At 39.0% G+C, this 16,777-nt stretch overlaps 1 protein-coding gene across 2 annotated transcripts; it reads left to right on the plus strand.

Moving 5' to 3' along the window:
- The first annotated feature begins 5,025 nt into the window (after window positions 1-5,025).
- LOC131732035 (tripartite motif-containing protein 16-like protein) lies at window positions 5,026-12,980 on the plus strand. Of its 2 annotated transcripts, XM_059021045.1 has the most exons (7): window positions 5,026-5,672; window positions 9,161-9,256; window positions 9,437-9,670; window positions 9,817-9,976; window positions 10,260-10,316; window positions 11,115-11,180; window positions 11,747-12,980. In XM_059021045.1, the coding sequence occupies exons 1-7, from the start codon at window positions 5,085-5,087 to the stop codon at window positions 12,274-12,276; spliced, it is 1,731 nt and encodes a 576-aa protein (XP_058877028.1). In that variant the 5' UTR covers window positions 5,026-5,084; the 3' UTR covers window positions 12,277-12,980. The 2 variants fall into 2 exon arrangements, with proteins under 2 accessions (XP_058877028.1, XP_058877029.1); XM_059021046.1 differs by lacking the exon at window positions 10,260-10,316.
- Window positions 12,981-16,777: the final 3,797 nt, after the last annotated feature.

Genomic DNA, 16,777 nt, shown 5'->3' on the forward strand with positions numbered 1-16,777 from the left:
AGCAATCTAGGTAAAGTACCTTGCTCAAGGGTACAGCAGCAGTGTCCCCACCGGGGATTGAACCCATGACCCTCTGGTCAAGAGTCCAGAGCCCTAACCACTACTCCACTCTGCTGATAAAGGGGCATTCAGAACAGAAAATAGGAGGCACTTTTTTACACAGAGAATTGTGATGGTCTGGAACCAGCTCCCCAGTAATGTTGTTGAAGCTGACACCCTGGGATCCTTCAAGAAGCTGCTTGATGAGATTCTGGGATCAATAAGCTACTAACAACCAAATGAGCAAGATGGACTGAATGGCCTCCTCTCGTTTGTAAACTTTCTTATGTTCTTATGCAGAACAGTGACCCCTATTGGCCAGCCCAGTGGTACTACTACATTTACTACCAACAGGGTTTAAGAGTGTCTGGTGGAATAAGGCCCTATACAGCCGTAGTCTAATATATCTGCCCTCAACCACCCTGTTACAGTATGTATGTATTTATAGCTATTGCTAGAAGTTTTTCATCACCTACAATTTTAGAATTAAGACATAAAAAAATGAAAATAATTTAGATATTTTATTTAACAACATGTTATCAAAAGTCTACCACATGCCATAATAATAGTACAGTATTTCATGTTAGATTTTGAAGTGTCACACTTTTCAATTGTCAGTTTTTTGTTAAGTACCTGTGGCAGTGTGCCCCGCCCATGTGTGTGTTTTGTGTTATGTGTTGGCGTGTGGTGTGTTAATGTTGGTGTATAGGTTTTGGTGCACAAGATATAAATGGGTCTGTGTAGCACAAGTGATTTAAAATATATTTGTAGTTAGGCACGGGGATGCATTATCACTTCACATGCAGATGGGCAGCAGTGTGGAGTAGTGGTTAGGCCTCCGGACTCTTGACCAGAGGGTTGTGGGTTCAATCCCACATGAGGGACACTGCTGCTGTACCCTTGAGCAAGGTACTTTACCTAGATTGTTCCAGTAAAAACCCAACTGTATAAATGGGTAATTGTATGTAAAAATAATGTGATATCTTGTAACAATTGTAAGTCGCCCTGGATAAGGGCATCTGCTAAGAAATAAAAGTGTGTGAGCACAGGATTGCACAAATTAGTTCACATGCAGGGATTCAAGAGAATAATTAATTAGTAATTGAATCCTGGCACAACAGTATATATAGATGCACGTTTTACTCGCTCAGGGTTGTGTGTTCAGGGAGAAAGAACAGGAGAGTGAGGAGGTAAAAACAATAATAATAATAAGTAACGAGTGCTAGAAGCACCAGCACCGTACTTGTTTTGTGTTTAGTGTTCGTGCCCTGTTTGTTAGTGTCTGTTCGTTTTGTTTGTCTATTTATTTTGGCCTCAAGTGTCGTGTTCTGTTTTGTTCAAGCTTTTATTTTCTGTGTGTTATTAAACTCACTGAGTGCCGCAGCGCCTCAGTTTCACCTGCTAGTACTGCCTGTCTGTGTGTTTCTTTCTGGCCTGATGTCACCCCTACAGACAGCCTGTTCACAGTACCGTATATGGAAAAACTATAAAGCAGTAAGTAATTCAGTATCTTAACATTATTCAGAAGGTTTCATTCGACTTTATGAAGCAAAATATGTATGTATGCAAGTATGTTCAAGCAGTTCCAGGGAACTGGTATCAGGGAACTGTATTTTGGCTTGCAATCCATCATAATAAAGCACACATGCCAATATTTATAATCCAGGCAGAGAGTCAGTGCTCATGCTCCGCAGTGCTGTGCTCCTTGGTAGTGCACTGTAATCCTGCAGGTGCTCGGTCACAACAGTTCTCATTCTCTCTATCTGCAAAATCAAAAACAAAGCGCAGCGCTTCAGCATGTTAGTGTATCAAGGTAAGGGGCTGTACTCGCATAGCTGCATCCCCTTTGTACTGCTAAACTCCTCCCTGTGATCAGTGGTTTGATTTTGCATTGCATTTTGTAGAATTCTTATTACCATGAAATATATTGCATTGCTTTGAAATGCTAATATTGAATCTACATGTATAGCATTCTATGTTAAATTGGGATAAAGGCAGGAGAAAATGTTTTCAAATCATTTGGCCAGCACTTGTCATATCTTTTCCCCTTTCTCTTAGTATTGTATTAACATCACTGCACTGCTCCTCGATTGGACTCTTATAAACTGGAGAGAAGAGCCACAGAATTCACTGGACGGGATTCTGCTCTAGTGGCTGAAACACAGTGACAATATTTTAATAAGAAGGGGCTTGTATAAAGAGAGCTTTATATTTCATGGAATTCAGAAACACATGTAAGTTTTGTTTCTTGAAACCCATCCCTGTCTCTATATCGTTTCAACAGAAACAGCAGAAGCACATATTGTGATTCCAGCCCAGGATCACACTTCATGCTGAATCGAGGGTATTGACACAACTATTCCAATGCCTGGAGTTCCATCCTTCTTATATTCCTGTACAGAACTAGACACTCTAACACAGCAGTCAAACACTTTGTTAATACTGTGATAAAATAGGAGAAATGGACAGTCTAAACATGGAAACAAGCTTGTTCTTGTTTTTCCACTTGTTCTCCTTGTTGAAGAAGAAAACTCCCCTCCCCTCCAAAAACAAGAGAACTGAAGTGGGGGCATTTCTGTCCATTTTACCCACTCAGATCCCTCACTTTTTAAATATATTGTTGTGTCTGAAAAGATAACAGCACAGTCTTCAAATACAAGCTAATGATTGGCAGACTGTCAAAATAAATACAAGCTAATGACTGGCAGACTGTCAAAATAAATACATACATTAATTTAAATTGAAACTATAATGTTGTATTTAAGTTTTAATATAAGAACTGTTGTCTAGGCTGAGTGTCTGGAAATTAAGTCAGAAGTCCACAGGGTAAGTATTGTGCACTGCAGCCCGTGCAACAGTCATACGCTTCCCCACAATCAGCCTCCAGGAGTCTTTTCAGATGCAGTGTTTGGCTGGAATAGTTAGTAAGCATTGTGAATAAAATCTAATCAGAAACAGCCATAGAAAATCCTGATCAAGTAAGAAATGTAATGAACATGATGTTGTTTAAGCATTTAACCTCAGCTGGTTTCTGTGACAGGATGGCTGAGGGTTATTGAGACTCAGAGACAGTTGCTGTGGTTTTAAACGCTGGGGTGCACGTTTATTAAATAAAATAAAATCACAACAGTGCTCATAGAGCAAAATAAAAAAAAAGTTATAAAAAGTTACAAGCACAAAACCAAAAGAAAAACACTCAGACCTTTTCAATGGTTTGCAGTTTACCAGCCACCTCTCCAAACACTCAGATTTCCATTCTTAAACCCTTTCTCTTAATGGAGTTTCTAGCTCCCTTGTTATATCATGTGTCTGTTCCCAATTAACAACAATGATCTAATTTGGGAACAGCCACATTCTCATGTGTATTTGTAAGGGACAGGAATTAACCCTATCCCTACCAACCACCACCACCAAACACAAACCAACTACTATTTACAAACAGGTCCCCATGAGCATTAATATCTGGAGAGTTTTCAAAATTAGCAATTGTAACTGTTAATGAAAACACACCAGTATTGCTGATTGAAATGAAATCTATTTGAAATGTTTGATTAACGGGGTCAGGAGGTGGGGTCCTGTTACCTGTAACACAGGAAGGAAGGAAGTGAACGGGGAGAGGAAACCAGTGTGGGGCCTGCAGGATCAATGGGCTTCACCTGAGTCAAAGAGAGTGGAAATAAAGAAGTGTGGAAAACAAAACGAGCAACAGCAAAACAAGGGGCTTGGGAGAATGATGTTCTGATGATGAGAGGCAAGACCTTGTTTGAAAATAATGACAAAATAGTACACAGATTTGAAAAGTAAGGCCCTGGATTATAAGCTTTGTTTGAGTGTTCTGTATAAAATGGTTTTAACACATGAAATTATTATTATTATTATTATTATTATTATTATTATTATTATTATTATTATTTATTTATTTATTTATTTATTTATTTATTTATTAGCAGACGCCCTTATCCAGGGTGACTTACAATTGTTACAAGATATCACATTATACATTATTTCATATTATGCAGATATCACATTATTTTTACATACAATTACCCATTTATACAGTTGGGTTTTTACTGGAACAATCTAGGTAAAGTACCTTGCTCAAGGGTACAGCAGATAGGGCAGCAGTGTGAAGTACTGGTTAGGGCTCTGGACTCTTGACAGGAGGGTCATGGGTTCAATCCCAGATGGGGGACACTGCTGCTGTACCCTTGAGCAAGGTACTTTACCTAGATTGCTCCAGAAAAAAAAAAAACTGTATAAATGGGTAATTGTATGTAAAAAATAATGTAATTGTATGCAAAAGTAATGTGATATCTTGTAACAATGGTCTATAATTGTAAGTCGCCCTGTATAAGGGCGTGTGCTAATAAATAAATAATAATAATAATACAGCAGCAGTGTCCCCCACCTGGGATTGAACACATGACCCTCCAGTCAAGAGTCCAGAGCCCTAACCACTACTCCACAAAATCAGCACTGTAATAAATTAATATTTCAGTAACGTACACACCATGTCTGATAACACTAGAACATGTCTAGTTCTCATAATATACAGCCTCCCCTGGACTGGAGGGACCACCCTTCATGTTCTCTTAGGAGGGGAGCAGTTCAGACTCTGTGCCTCAAGCTTGCCCTGAACTGGAGGAGGGAAGAAAGCAGTTAGTTCTCAGAGACAAGTTTGTGGTTGAGGACTAATGGACTTTGAGATGTGGATTAATGCCCACTAAGTTCGAACTCCACCAAACTCACTTCCCTTGTGAACTTCTGAGGATTCAGACCCACACAGAAGTGAAGGTCTAGTGCCGTCAAATACATACTATAGCTATAAAAGGGTTACTGTGACATTCTCAAATTTCTATCCAATTCACAACTCTCTCCTCTCTGCCCCTCTCACACTGTTTCAGCAGTTTCTGCTCAGCCTGCTCGTCTAAACCTGGCTTCAGTCCCAAATCCCGCCTCTTAGAGCGTCACACAATTCCAGGAAATCAGCACAGTGAAGTTTTGTTTCTTGTGAAATCGTCAGTCTCTGTCTCACTGCAGCAGAAATGGCAGAAGCTAATGTTCTGGTAGGAGAGGACCAGATTAGCTGTCCAGTGTGTCTGGAGATATTGAAGGACCCGGTAACTACAACATGTGGACACAGTTACTGTATGGAGTGTATTAAGAACTGCTGGGATCAGACTGATCATACGGGTGTCTACAGCTGCCCCCAGTGCAGAAAGACCTTTACCCCAAGGCCTGTTCTGAGCAGAAACATCATTCTTGCTGACATTGTGGAGAAATTAAAGAAGACAGGACTCAATCCTCCTCCTGCTCAAAGTTATGCTGGACCTGGAGATGTGCCATGTGATTTCTGCACTGGGAGAAAGTTCAAAGCTGTGAAATCCTGTTTGACGTGCCTGGCCTCTTACTGTGAAACACACGTCAAGTCACACTATGAGGGGGCTGCTTTCAAGAGGCACAAGCTGATCAATGCAATTGGAAATCTGGAGCAGAAGCTTTGTCCTGAACACCAAAAGATTTTGGAGGTCTTTTGTAGAACCGATCAGACGTGTATTTGCTTGTTGTGTACAGAAGAGCAACACAAGAGCCATGATTCAGTCTCAGCTGAGAAAGAAAGGAGTGGGAAACAGGTAAAGGTTTGGACCATTTCCTTGTAGCTCTCCTTGGAAATAAGAATTCCCAGGGATATTTAACATGTGTGTTTACTAAGTTATACGGTTTCATATTAGATAATTTTTTAATTGTATATTAAGAGCTATTTAAAGAGCCATAGTTTTTTAATTGCTCTTTCTAAACTATGATGTACTAAAATGTATTTCAGGGTGTAACAGGGTGTTGTTACGGGTGTGGGTATCGCTGATTGACAGGAGAGACACAGGAGGTTTTCTTTGATACGAAAATACAAAACATTCAAAACAAAACACTGCTTGAAAACAACTAGAAAATAAAAGTTGACCAAACAAGAAAGGAGGTCCCGCTCCAGGAACAGTCTCCCTGACACCTCCTCTCTAGACTTGGGTGAGATTAAAATCCCCTAAACTTTTTCCCTATTCCTTCTAGTGCTAGCGATCCCGGTTAACTCACACAGTGATCCTAGATACATTTTTCGTTTTGTGCTGTTTTCACCCTGGTTAACACACGCAGTCGTAAGGGGTCCGTCCTACAGCAACACTCTCCTTCCCAGACAGTCTGTATTCCTGCTTGTAGAACCAAGAAACTGGATTTTCAGCCACTTTTTAAAGACAGGGCTAATTGATAACCATTAATCAATTAACAAATGGCCATATTCCACACCTGGATTTGAATATGACCTGCCATATCTAGCACACACTTAATTTGCAAAACCATTATTTACAATCAAACAAAAGCACACTATTTACATGTGCAGGGCCTCAGCCCTACCTAGCAGCATAAGAAAAAATGTTGTTCAGCTATTTTATGGTACATTTTGTTGTTTAAAATTTGTATAATTTACAGTATATTCCTAGTTTTATTTATGTATCTTGCACCTTAATAAAATCATATATCAGTTTCATTGTTTAAGATATTATAGTTTAATTGGTACTGTTTGAAAAAAAAGAAAAACAAAATCCCAGCAAAGTCAAGCACCTAATTTAAAAAAGAGAAATAAAAGACCAATATACAAGATTAATATGACATACAATATACAAGATTAATATGACATACAATATACAAGATTAATATGACATACAATATACAAGATTAATATGACATACAATATACAAGATTAATATGACATACAATATACACAGGGCTTCTGTTTCTCTGTGTTTATTAATTTCATTAAACCAAGAGCCAGCCATGCTTGTGTTTGTAGTGATGTGGTGGAAATATGATCCTTGCTTGGAAAATTGGTGCTGCAGCCGGAGGACGGAGCGAGCTTCACCCAGTGCTGCCTCTATGATGCAGGGCCTCTTTAATATATTGTAACAATGATTGCAGCTCAGGGATAGTAATATTTTCTTAATCAACTAATCACACTTTAAACAATACTTTAATAATTGTGTTTTGATATATAGTAAACAAAACCCATACCTTTAAAAGTGACACATACGCATCTATCTGCACTGGCAGAGCTGCTGTGCCCGTGCCTTTAAAAGTGACACATACGCATCTATCTGCACTGGCAGAGCTGCTGTGCCCGTGCCTTTAAAAGTGACACATACGCATCTATCTGCACTGGCAGAGCTGCTGTGCCCGTGCCAGGCCGTTCTTGCCAGTCTGCCCACAGTGAGAGGTGTGTTTTTGGGAGGCTTGCTTGTACACTTAAAATGTTTGATCTTTCAATAAATTACCACCATCTAGCTTAGAATAATTGTTTTTATTAGTAAAGTGTTAATCTTTTTGTAGGCATATATATATATATATAATTTTTTTTTTTAATTATGAATGCTCAAAGTAAGTAGAGGGCATGTAACAGGGCGAGCAGGATTTGTTTATTTTAGAACAGGGTTTCCCCGTTATTTTGTTTTGTTATTTATGTATTTGTGACGGCGTAGCCGTTTGTTTGTTATTATTTAGTAGCGTGGATGGGAAGCCCCGTCCACACAGGATTTAGAAAACTCGTGCAGAAGGTGGCCATCTCCCGAATGAATTCGGTGATTTAATTTGTTGCTAATCAGGAGATGGTCACCTGTATAAAAAGCCTGCAGCTCTCCAGCTTGTGGTGGGTGTACGAGAGGAGCGTAGAGAGTGGAGAGAAACAAAACAAAACAAAACAAAAGGAAACGAAAATTAAAAGATTCCAGGTACAGTGACAGCAACTGCCCAGCCTGACCTGGGATCGTATTGTTTTGTGTTTGTGATTATTTTTGTTTACCCTTTTGTTTTGCTCTGTGAGCACAGTTTCTTTTTGTTAAAATATTTTATTTATTTTTGTTATTTGAAAATAAAACGGCGCGCCGCGTCATATACTTTAAACTGCAGTCCCTGATGTCAGTTTCCCTTCCTGCTTCTGCCGTGACGTCACCGCCCAGCCACCCTGTCACAGGGCGTAACACAAATTCAAGATGGCTGCCAGGCAGAAAAAGTAGCTGAATTTGGTGTGTTAAAACACATTTTTACACGATTAAAACAGATGTTTAAGTTAGTTAAAAACTACATTTTATAATATATTTTGAATTTTTTTGTTGAAAATTTTGTTCGACCACCCTACAAGTACCTTCTTTCCTTTGCTGTCTTCCACAATGAAATCCTTCTGGTCACGGACGTATTCTTCTGGTGTTTTTGTGTGTCTAGGCATTTATTAAATTTCGCCACAATTTGCAAATTTTGTTTTAAATTCCATGAGTTTGTAAACCCTCCCTGTCAAACCAAAGCTTTAAATCCTGCGAGCAAGAACAACCCTCCAATTCTAATTGGAGTCTAATTTCTATAAATCTAAATCTTGCAAGCGTGTACAATCCTGCAATACAAATGCAGGAATGTGCTGCCACTCAATATACAGTAATCAGAACGAATCAGTGATAGATACAAGTCAGGAAGGAGGGACACTGGAGACCAGCCTGCACTGGGAAAGGTTGTTTTTTGTAGATTGTTTTTTTTCAATGGGAAAGTTAGTGTGAATTAAATAACCATTTCCAGTGTACCGATTTCATTTTTTTGTATCGGGGGGAATTTATCTGTGTTTATCATCACAAAATGGAAACCAGAAGCCCTAAATATACATTAAGGAGAAAGTTGCTTCAGTTGCCTAGCTGCTTGACTAAACAAATATGTAACACATGTTGGATCAACCATCATTCACTGTTACTAGTATGAAACAATACCATCTAGTGGACAGCTACTGTGGATCAAGTGTCTTTTTGTGTTGCTGGCAGCTGTGCACTAGATGGTCTTGTATCTTACTACTATACACACATGTTGTCTGATCTAGCCTGTGCTACAGATGTCTACGGCGTGCGACTGGAACTGAAGAGCAAAGTATATTCCAGAACCACTCAGAATTATGCAAACATTGTAAAGAGGTAAAATATATTTGAATTAAAATTGTTCTGACATTTTCAATAGCATACTTAAACAGTCTTGTGTTGGGTGTGACAGGATATCACTCAATGCTCCATCAGTAATGTCACTGCGTCACTCTGTTTCTACACAGAAGCAGCTGGGAGAGACACAGACAGAAATACAACAGAGAATCCACGAGAGACTGAAAGTAGTGAAGGAGCTGAAACAGGCTGTAGATTCACTGAAAGTGAGTATTGACAAGTTGTAGTTATTATTATTATTATTATTATTATTATTATTATTATTATTATTGTTATTATTATTAACAGATGGACTGGAACACATCTACAGAAGTTTACTGTCTATGCCTGATGTGTTGTTGATATCAATTCTAACCATGTCTCCTATACTGTGTTCTTTCACTCAGACATCTGCATGCATAGAAATAAAGAAAAGTGAGAAGATCTTTACTGAGCTGATCCGATCCATTGAGAAGATCCACACTGAGGTTATTGAGCTGATTGGAGCTAACGAGAAGGCTGCAGTGAATCAGGCTGAAGGACTCATGAAGAAACTGGAGCAGGAGATTTCTGAGCTAAGGAGGAGAAACGCTGAGCTGAAACAGCTTTCAGATACAGAGGATCACATCCATTTTCTACAGGTAACATCACTGCTTGTTAGAAAAAAGTACATAACTGGGACAGTTTCAGACCTCTCCAATTGAATGAATCCTTGCTTTTCCCCAGGAATGTTTTGGACCCCATTCTGTTTCAATGAAAACTCCTTTTCTCCACTTTCCTGTTGTAGAATTTCCAGACTCTCTGTGCCCCTCCTGAAGCTGGAGACTTACCCAGCGTTACTGTCAATACAGACATCTCTTTTGGGGCTGTGAGGAAAGCTGTATCTGAACTTAAAGGTCATATTGAGGACTTCTGCAAGCGGGAATTAGTCAAAATAACCAAAACAGGTTGGTGTGAAATATATTCCTTTGGTAGATATCATTTACAGTGACATCTCGACTGTTGATAACAGGAAGGAAGAGAGTTTCTAAAGACAGTACACGAGAAAACAACACAATAGCATTCAAACAGAGAGAAAGGGATTCAAACATTAAACAACACATTCATTCCATATAGGATGCTAACTTGTAGTCCTGCACTTTCTAATCAAAGATGTATAGGAATTGTTTGTATTCCAAATCCTCTACAGTAAAGTCTTTGGTTTAAAAAGTTTTTCTGTATTTTATTTAGTGAATGAAACTGCAGTTTATACCCTGGGGTCTAAGAGCAGTGTCAGATGCTTAAAAGGTAAGGCTTTTCTTCCAGTAAAACATTGTCGACCCAGGGGACTTCTTTGACCTGAAAAAAGAAACAAGGACCAGGGGTCACAAATGGAGATTAGATAAAGGGGCATTCAGAACAGAAAATAGGAGGCACTTTTTTACACAGAGAATTGTGAGGGTCTGGAACCATCTCCCCAGTAATGTTGTTGAAGCTGACATTCTGGGATCAATAAGCTACTAACAACCAAATGAGCAAGATGGGCTGAATTTACTCCTCTCGTTTGTAAACTTTCTTATGTTCTTGTTATTTGTTTTATTATTTGTTCAGACGCCTTTATCCAAGGCGACTTACAGAGACTAGGGTGTGTGAACTATGCATCAGCTGCAGAGTCACTTACAACTACGTCTCACCCAAAAGACAGAGCACAAGGAGGTTACGTGACTTGCTCAGGGTCACACAATGAGTCAGTGTCTGAGGTGGGATTTGAACCGGGGACCTCCTGTTTACAAGCCCTTTTCTTTAACCACTGGACCACACAGCCTCCTTATGTTCTTATGTTCTTATCTCCAGAGACATTCTCCCTTTTTGGAAGGACCTAACACCTCAGTAAAAGAGTGGCTGGAGATGTATTAGATTAGATCTTGTGTGAAAGATTCCTGATGAGGGTGGAGTTAGCTGGGTCCTTTGCTACACTGATAAACTGAACAGATGCACTTTGTGCTTAAAGATTAAGAGCATGGCAGATTGCTATTTGGAATCTTGTGTGTGTTGTGTATTAATCCAAATGTTTCAATTCTATTTTTCTCAATTTTTTCTACCAAGTGAATGATGTTGCAGTTTATAGTCTGCAGGCTCCAGAGCCAAGGAACAGAGATGAGTTTTTAAAATGTAAGTCTGTTTTCACTGAAACATTTGATTGAAAGACGTGTCACTCCATTTTGAGAAGAGCTAACACTACAGGGGTGGAGCTTGAGGGCAGCAGTTATTAATATTTAATAGTAATCGTGAACCCATTAATCTACACTCCTCTCCAATAAGTATTAGGACAGATATATAAATGCAGAATATTTTAAAATGAACAGCATCATTGCTTTGTTCATTGATTGCCAGCTGCAAAATGAATTCACACAAACTACCCAGAATAATACAAATAATCCTATTACTCCCAATGCCCTTTTACTGTTTTCAAGTTGTAGCAGGGAGGGGGAGCATGGAGCAGGGAGTATGGAGGAGGGAGCAGGGAGGAGCATGAAGAGGGAGCATGGAGGAGGGAGCATGGAGGAGGAGTATGGAGGAGGGAGCATGGAGGAGGGAGTATGGAGGAGGGAGCAGGGAGGAGCATGGAGGAGGGAACAGGGACTGTTAAAGCAGGGAGGACATAAGATGGAGCAGACAATGACTGTTGATTTTCTCAATGATTTGATTTTCTAACCTGTGCTCTTCTCTTCAATCAGATTCCTTCCTACTCACACTGGACCCCAACACAGCTCATAGAGTGCTCTGTCTGTCTGAAGGGAACAGAAAGGTGACATGGAGTGGAGAGGCCCAGCCATATCCTGATCACCCAGCAAGATTTGACAGCCGGGCCCAAGTGCTTTGCAGAGAGGGCTTGTCTGGGACTTGCTGTTACTGGGAGATTGAGTGCAGTGGGCAATGGACTGATATAGGAGTCACATATAAAGGAATCAGCAGGAAAGGAGGTTGTCTTTCTTGTATCCTTGGACGCAATGACAAGTCCTGGAGTTTGGATTGCTCTGATTCCAGTTACACTGCCTGGCACAATAACAAGAAAACTGCAATAACTGCCCTCCACTCCCCCAAAATAGGAGTGTATCTGGACTTTAATGCCGGCACTCTGTCATTTTATGGAGTCTCTGACACAATGACCCTCCTACACAGATTCCAAACCACATTCACTGAGCCGCTCTATCCTGGGTTTAGGCTTTATCCTTATTCCACTGTAACAATCTGCCAGATGAACTAGACTGTTTTGTGTTTTAAGAAAACCTTTGTATTAAACTCCCTGTCCGTCCTCTCCACTCCTCGGGTGAAGGGAATGTTCAATCTGATATTCTCCATGTGTAAAATCAAGCAGTCAATCTGGAAGATCTATACAGTGTCTGAAATTGTTGTTAAACATTTTTAAACAGTCTGGAATATACAAGCAGCACATTACCCGGTATTGTTTCTAGACAACTTCAGACCCAAACCTATGAAATTTCATAAAGCCTATTAATCAATATCATATAATATGTACATTATTATCGACACTAGGCAACATGCTTTTGAAAACAATCGCTAAACTTGAAACTATATTGTCAGTATCTTCTATAATATCTTTCAGCTACATTGTATAACGAGAATAACCATACAATCTCAAAAGCATATTGAACAATATTATATGTACTTCAGTAACCACATAACATACTAAAATAAAAGTCTATTTTGAACCCATATACATGTATTTGGAAACAATCACTAAACGTGAAACTATATTGGCACTATTGAGTCACCCGGCTCTGGGTCTAGGTTTCAATCCAGTATGTTGTGTTTCCATGCGCCACACATTGACTACTCTGCTAAAGCTATCTGATGGGCTTAGTAATTGCCCAACATTAACAGCACATGGTGGTATTGGTTATCTGCATATAATACATGTAAGACAAAAAATAAATAATAAAAAAACTATATTTGTGTTGGTTCTGTGCTGTTTAAATTTATGATTTCACTCTTATAACCGTCTCTTCTCTAACCATCCTCTTCTCTTCAATCGGATTCCTGTCAGTTCACACTGGACCCCAACACAGCGCATAGAGAGCTCTGTCTGTCTGAAGAAAATAGAAAGGTGACACGGAGGGGAGAGACCCAGCCATATCCTGTTAATTAAAGCACTTCAGTTATGAAGTTCTGTGTTAAAAACTGTCCCATTGAAGTAACACCTTCAATTGATCACTTTATGGACAGCACTGCCACCTTGAGGCAGAAAACACATAACCTTGGTGAAAGAACACAGTCCCTAACCGTACCTGAACCACAACCCTTTCCATACGATAAAACAAGACAAAACAGAGGCACTGATGTTTCAAGAACACAAAAGGTTGTGTCCGAGAGCTTTTCGCTTTTCTAAAGGAGGTACATGCAGTTATTGACTTGACTGATGTATACATATTTTAAGGTTCTGTGCCAGTAGTCACAGACGACATTGGTTTTGTTTGTATTTTCTTTGCTGATCTGTCTTTAAATTATTATATTTGAAATATTTTTTTTAAAAAGCAAAAATGGCACAATGGTGACATATCTATCAGCATCAGATGCATGTAACACTATTCATGAAAGTTTTATGCACAAACAACCATCACTTGTCCGAGACATACAGCGTTGTAAACAAGTCAAACTTTGATATCGTTATCTTTTAACCATTAATAAATGAATCTGTATGCTTTTTGCCAGTCCTGTTGCCCAGGTGAGATCAACAATACATGCATAAAATAGATGTTCAGGTAGCTTTTCACAAACTGAAAACACACTAAACTTCCAGAATGTGAGAGGTGGTTTGTCTCTGCCGGTAAAGCTAAAATGTTCTTGGGTTTTTTTGTCAAGGATGGTTAAAAGCAACCCATGCAATTTATTTATAGTGAACAAAAATGAGCATTTCCTTTCCATGGTAAAGGTGCCATGAGGGTTTACAACACAGGAGCTCCGTAGACATTTAGTAAACAAAAAAAGAACAATCAAACAAATAGTTACCAGCCACTATTTCTCCCTTCACAGTCCTTTCATACCTTGGCTATTTAACACTTTACAGAGTTTTCCCACTACAGGTTGTGTAGCCTGAGCATATAGAGCTACGTCCCCTCCAGGCTAGCTTCACCTTGGACTGAAACAATTGCTCTCTCCATCCCATCACATCACCACCACCATCTTCTGTTGTGCACAGCACTTCAATCCAGGGGGTGCTGCTGCACCCCCAGCACCCCTAGTTCCAGCACCCCTGCTGACATGGCAACTTATTTAACAAATCCACACTTTCAAATACAAACTAGTGGAAAATGCGTTCATACTAGAGCAAGTCATAAATACACAGCCAACATTGCTCTCTGTATGTTTCAAATACTGAATTTCAAGTAAATGAATAGTATTTTGACAGCGCCTGCACTGCACCGTACATTAGTAGACTACCACGGACGCACTTTGGTTCAGTGTACAGTACCATAGAGTCTGTAGTGTAGTGTAGTATAACGCAATCCTGAATATATATATATATATATATATATATATATATATATATATATATATATATATATATATATATATATATATATATATATATATATATATACTGTATATATATATATATATATATATATATATATATATATATATTTTATGTGGTTGTGGGTTTGAACACAAATGGTCCTGTGCAGGGCTGAGGGCTGGCACTATTACTTGTTTTTGTTTTATTTTTTAATGTTTGGTATTGATTGACCAGAAAATGTTCCTGGCCTTCTCCAGGGCCCCCTTCAGGGCAGAGGGCCCCAGGAACTTTCGCTGACCTCTCCGCCCTCTTGGTGGGCCTGGTCAACTCCGCTTATTATCACAATGTATGCTCAGTCCACTCCAGGGTTAGTCTCCTACAGATAATAGTGAGTGGACTTTAGGGTAATTTCACATTTACGGTGCCTAAAAAGATGAAAATATTAATTGAAAAGCCTGGGTCCATGTAAAATCATACTGTTAGATGGATGGGAAAATGTTTAACTGCATGTAAAGAATTATATTATGTGATGATTGGAAATAGGTTTTAGGCTACCAGTAATCAGTATAATACTTTGAATTAATAGCAGAACATGCTTAAACAGTGAAGTTCTGCCAGTCTCACTGTTGGGTAGATCGTCTATGGAAGGTTCCCAGCCTAGAATAAAGAAAACGAGACTCTCACTCTCTAAACTAGGAGGATGTCCTTGCCTGTTTTTGAGAAAATATTGGATTTTCAAAAAATGTTAATGCCGGATGTACCCACATGAAACCGTTTGGGAAGCAATCTGACTATTCACATCTCTCAGCTGGCCCCAAGGAGAATAGTTTAAACATTTCAAACACAAATAAAACGTTATTACATACACTAACAGGCTGATTTTGAGAAAGCACATTTTTAGAGAGAAAATAGAAGTCACAATTATTATTATTTATTTCTTAGCAGACGCCCTTATCCAGGGCGACTTACAGTTGTTACAAGATATCACATTATACATTATTTCACATTATACAGATATCACATTATTTTTACATACAATTACCCATTTATACAGTTGGGTTTTTAGTGGAGCAATCTAGGTAAAGTACCTTGCTCAAGGGTACAACAGCAGTGTCCCCCACTGGGGATTGAACCTACAACCCTCCGGGTCAAGAGTCCAGAGCCCTAACCACTACTCCACACTTGCATTTCAATGTAAGTTTTTTTTTTGTTTGCCACTTATTATACGCGTCGATTTTCAACAGGGGCGGGTTCATTTCTCCTGCTCGCAACGCCCTTTGCGACTCCTGTTAATGACTGATTCAATTGAAACGACAATTGATTCACAAGCCAGTTGGTCACATTTCAATAGTCTGGACGTCCATTTAACAGGAAACAACAAGGCAGCACAAATGTCGTCACAACAATGGGAATAAAATAAAGGAAAAATACACCCAAGTTGAGATGTTCTTTTTGGCCAAAGTTCCTGAGCCACTGCTAAATTTAAAATACGGAAGGATATAAACATAAAAAGGTAAAACAAAGAAGTTCAAAAAATAATCCGGGATCTAACGCACAGAACGGCTGTTGTGATGCACACCCTAGTGTCTGTAAATCACTTTGGATATAAGCGTCTGCTAAATGACTAAATAATATTAATAATAATACAGCGTGCCTATAGTTATTATTATTTATTTCTTAGCAGACGCCCTTATCCAGGGCGACTTACAATTGTTACAAGATATCACATTATACATTATTTCACATTATACAGATATCATATTATTTTACATACAATTACCATTTATACAGTTGGGTTTTTACTGGAGAAATCTAGGTAAAGTACCTTGCTCAAGGGTACAACAGCAGTGTCCCCCACTGGGGATTAAACCCACAACCCTCTGGTCAAGACTCCAGAGCCCTGACCACTACTCCACACTGCTGCCCCATGATGCAATATTAATAGTTATATTATTTACATGCAATATCTGAATAATAATAATACAAAATGTTAAACATTAGTATGCATTTGTTACATATGTTTTTGAATGGTCATATGTTAATTATGTATTTAATAGATTATTAAATTAGCCAGCCTCCACTGAACAAGGCACTGTTCTCCACAATAAATGAGTCGTGGCATGAGCCAAGGTACTTGACAACTAAATACCATTGAGTATCATATAAACTTGCACAGTTAAAAATTATTATATTTTCATTCCTTGAATCTGGAGATACAGCAACATGTGTG

Source organism: Acipenser ruthenus, unplaced genomic scaffold, assembly GCF_902713425.1.
Source record: "Acipenser ruthenus unplaced genomic scaffold, fAciRut3.2 maternal haplotype, whole genome shotgun sequence".
In the NCBI taxonomy this organism is placed as follows: Eukaryota; Metazoa; Chordata; class Actinopteri; order Acipenseriformes; family Acipenseridae; genus Acipenser; species Acipenser ruthenus.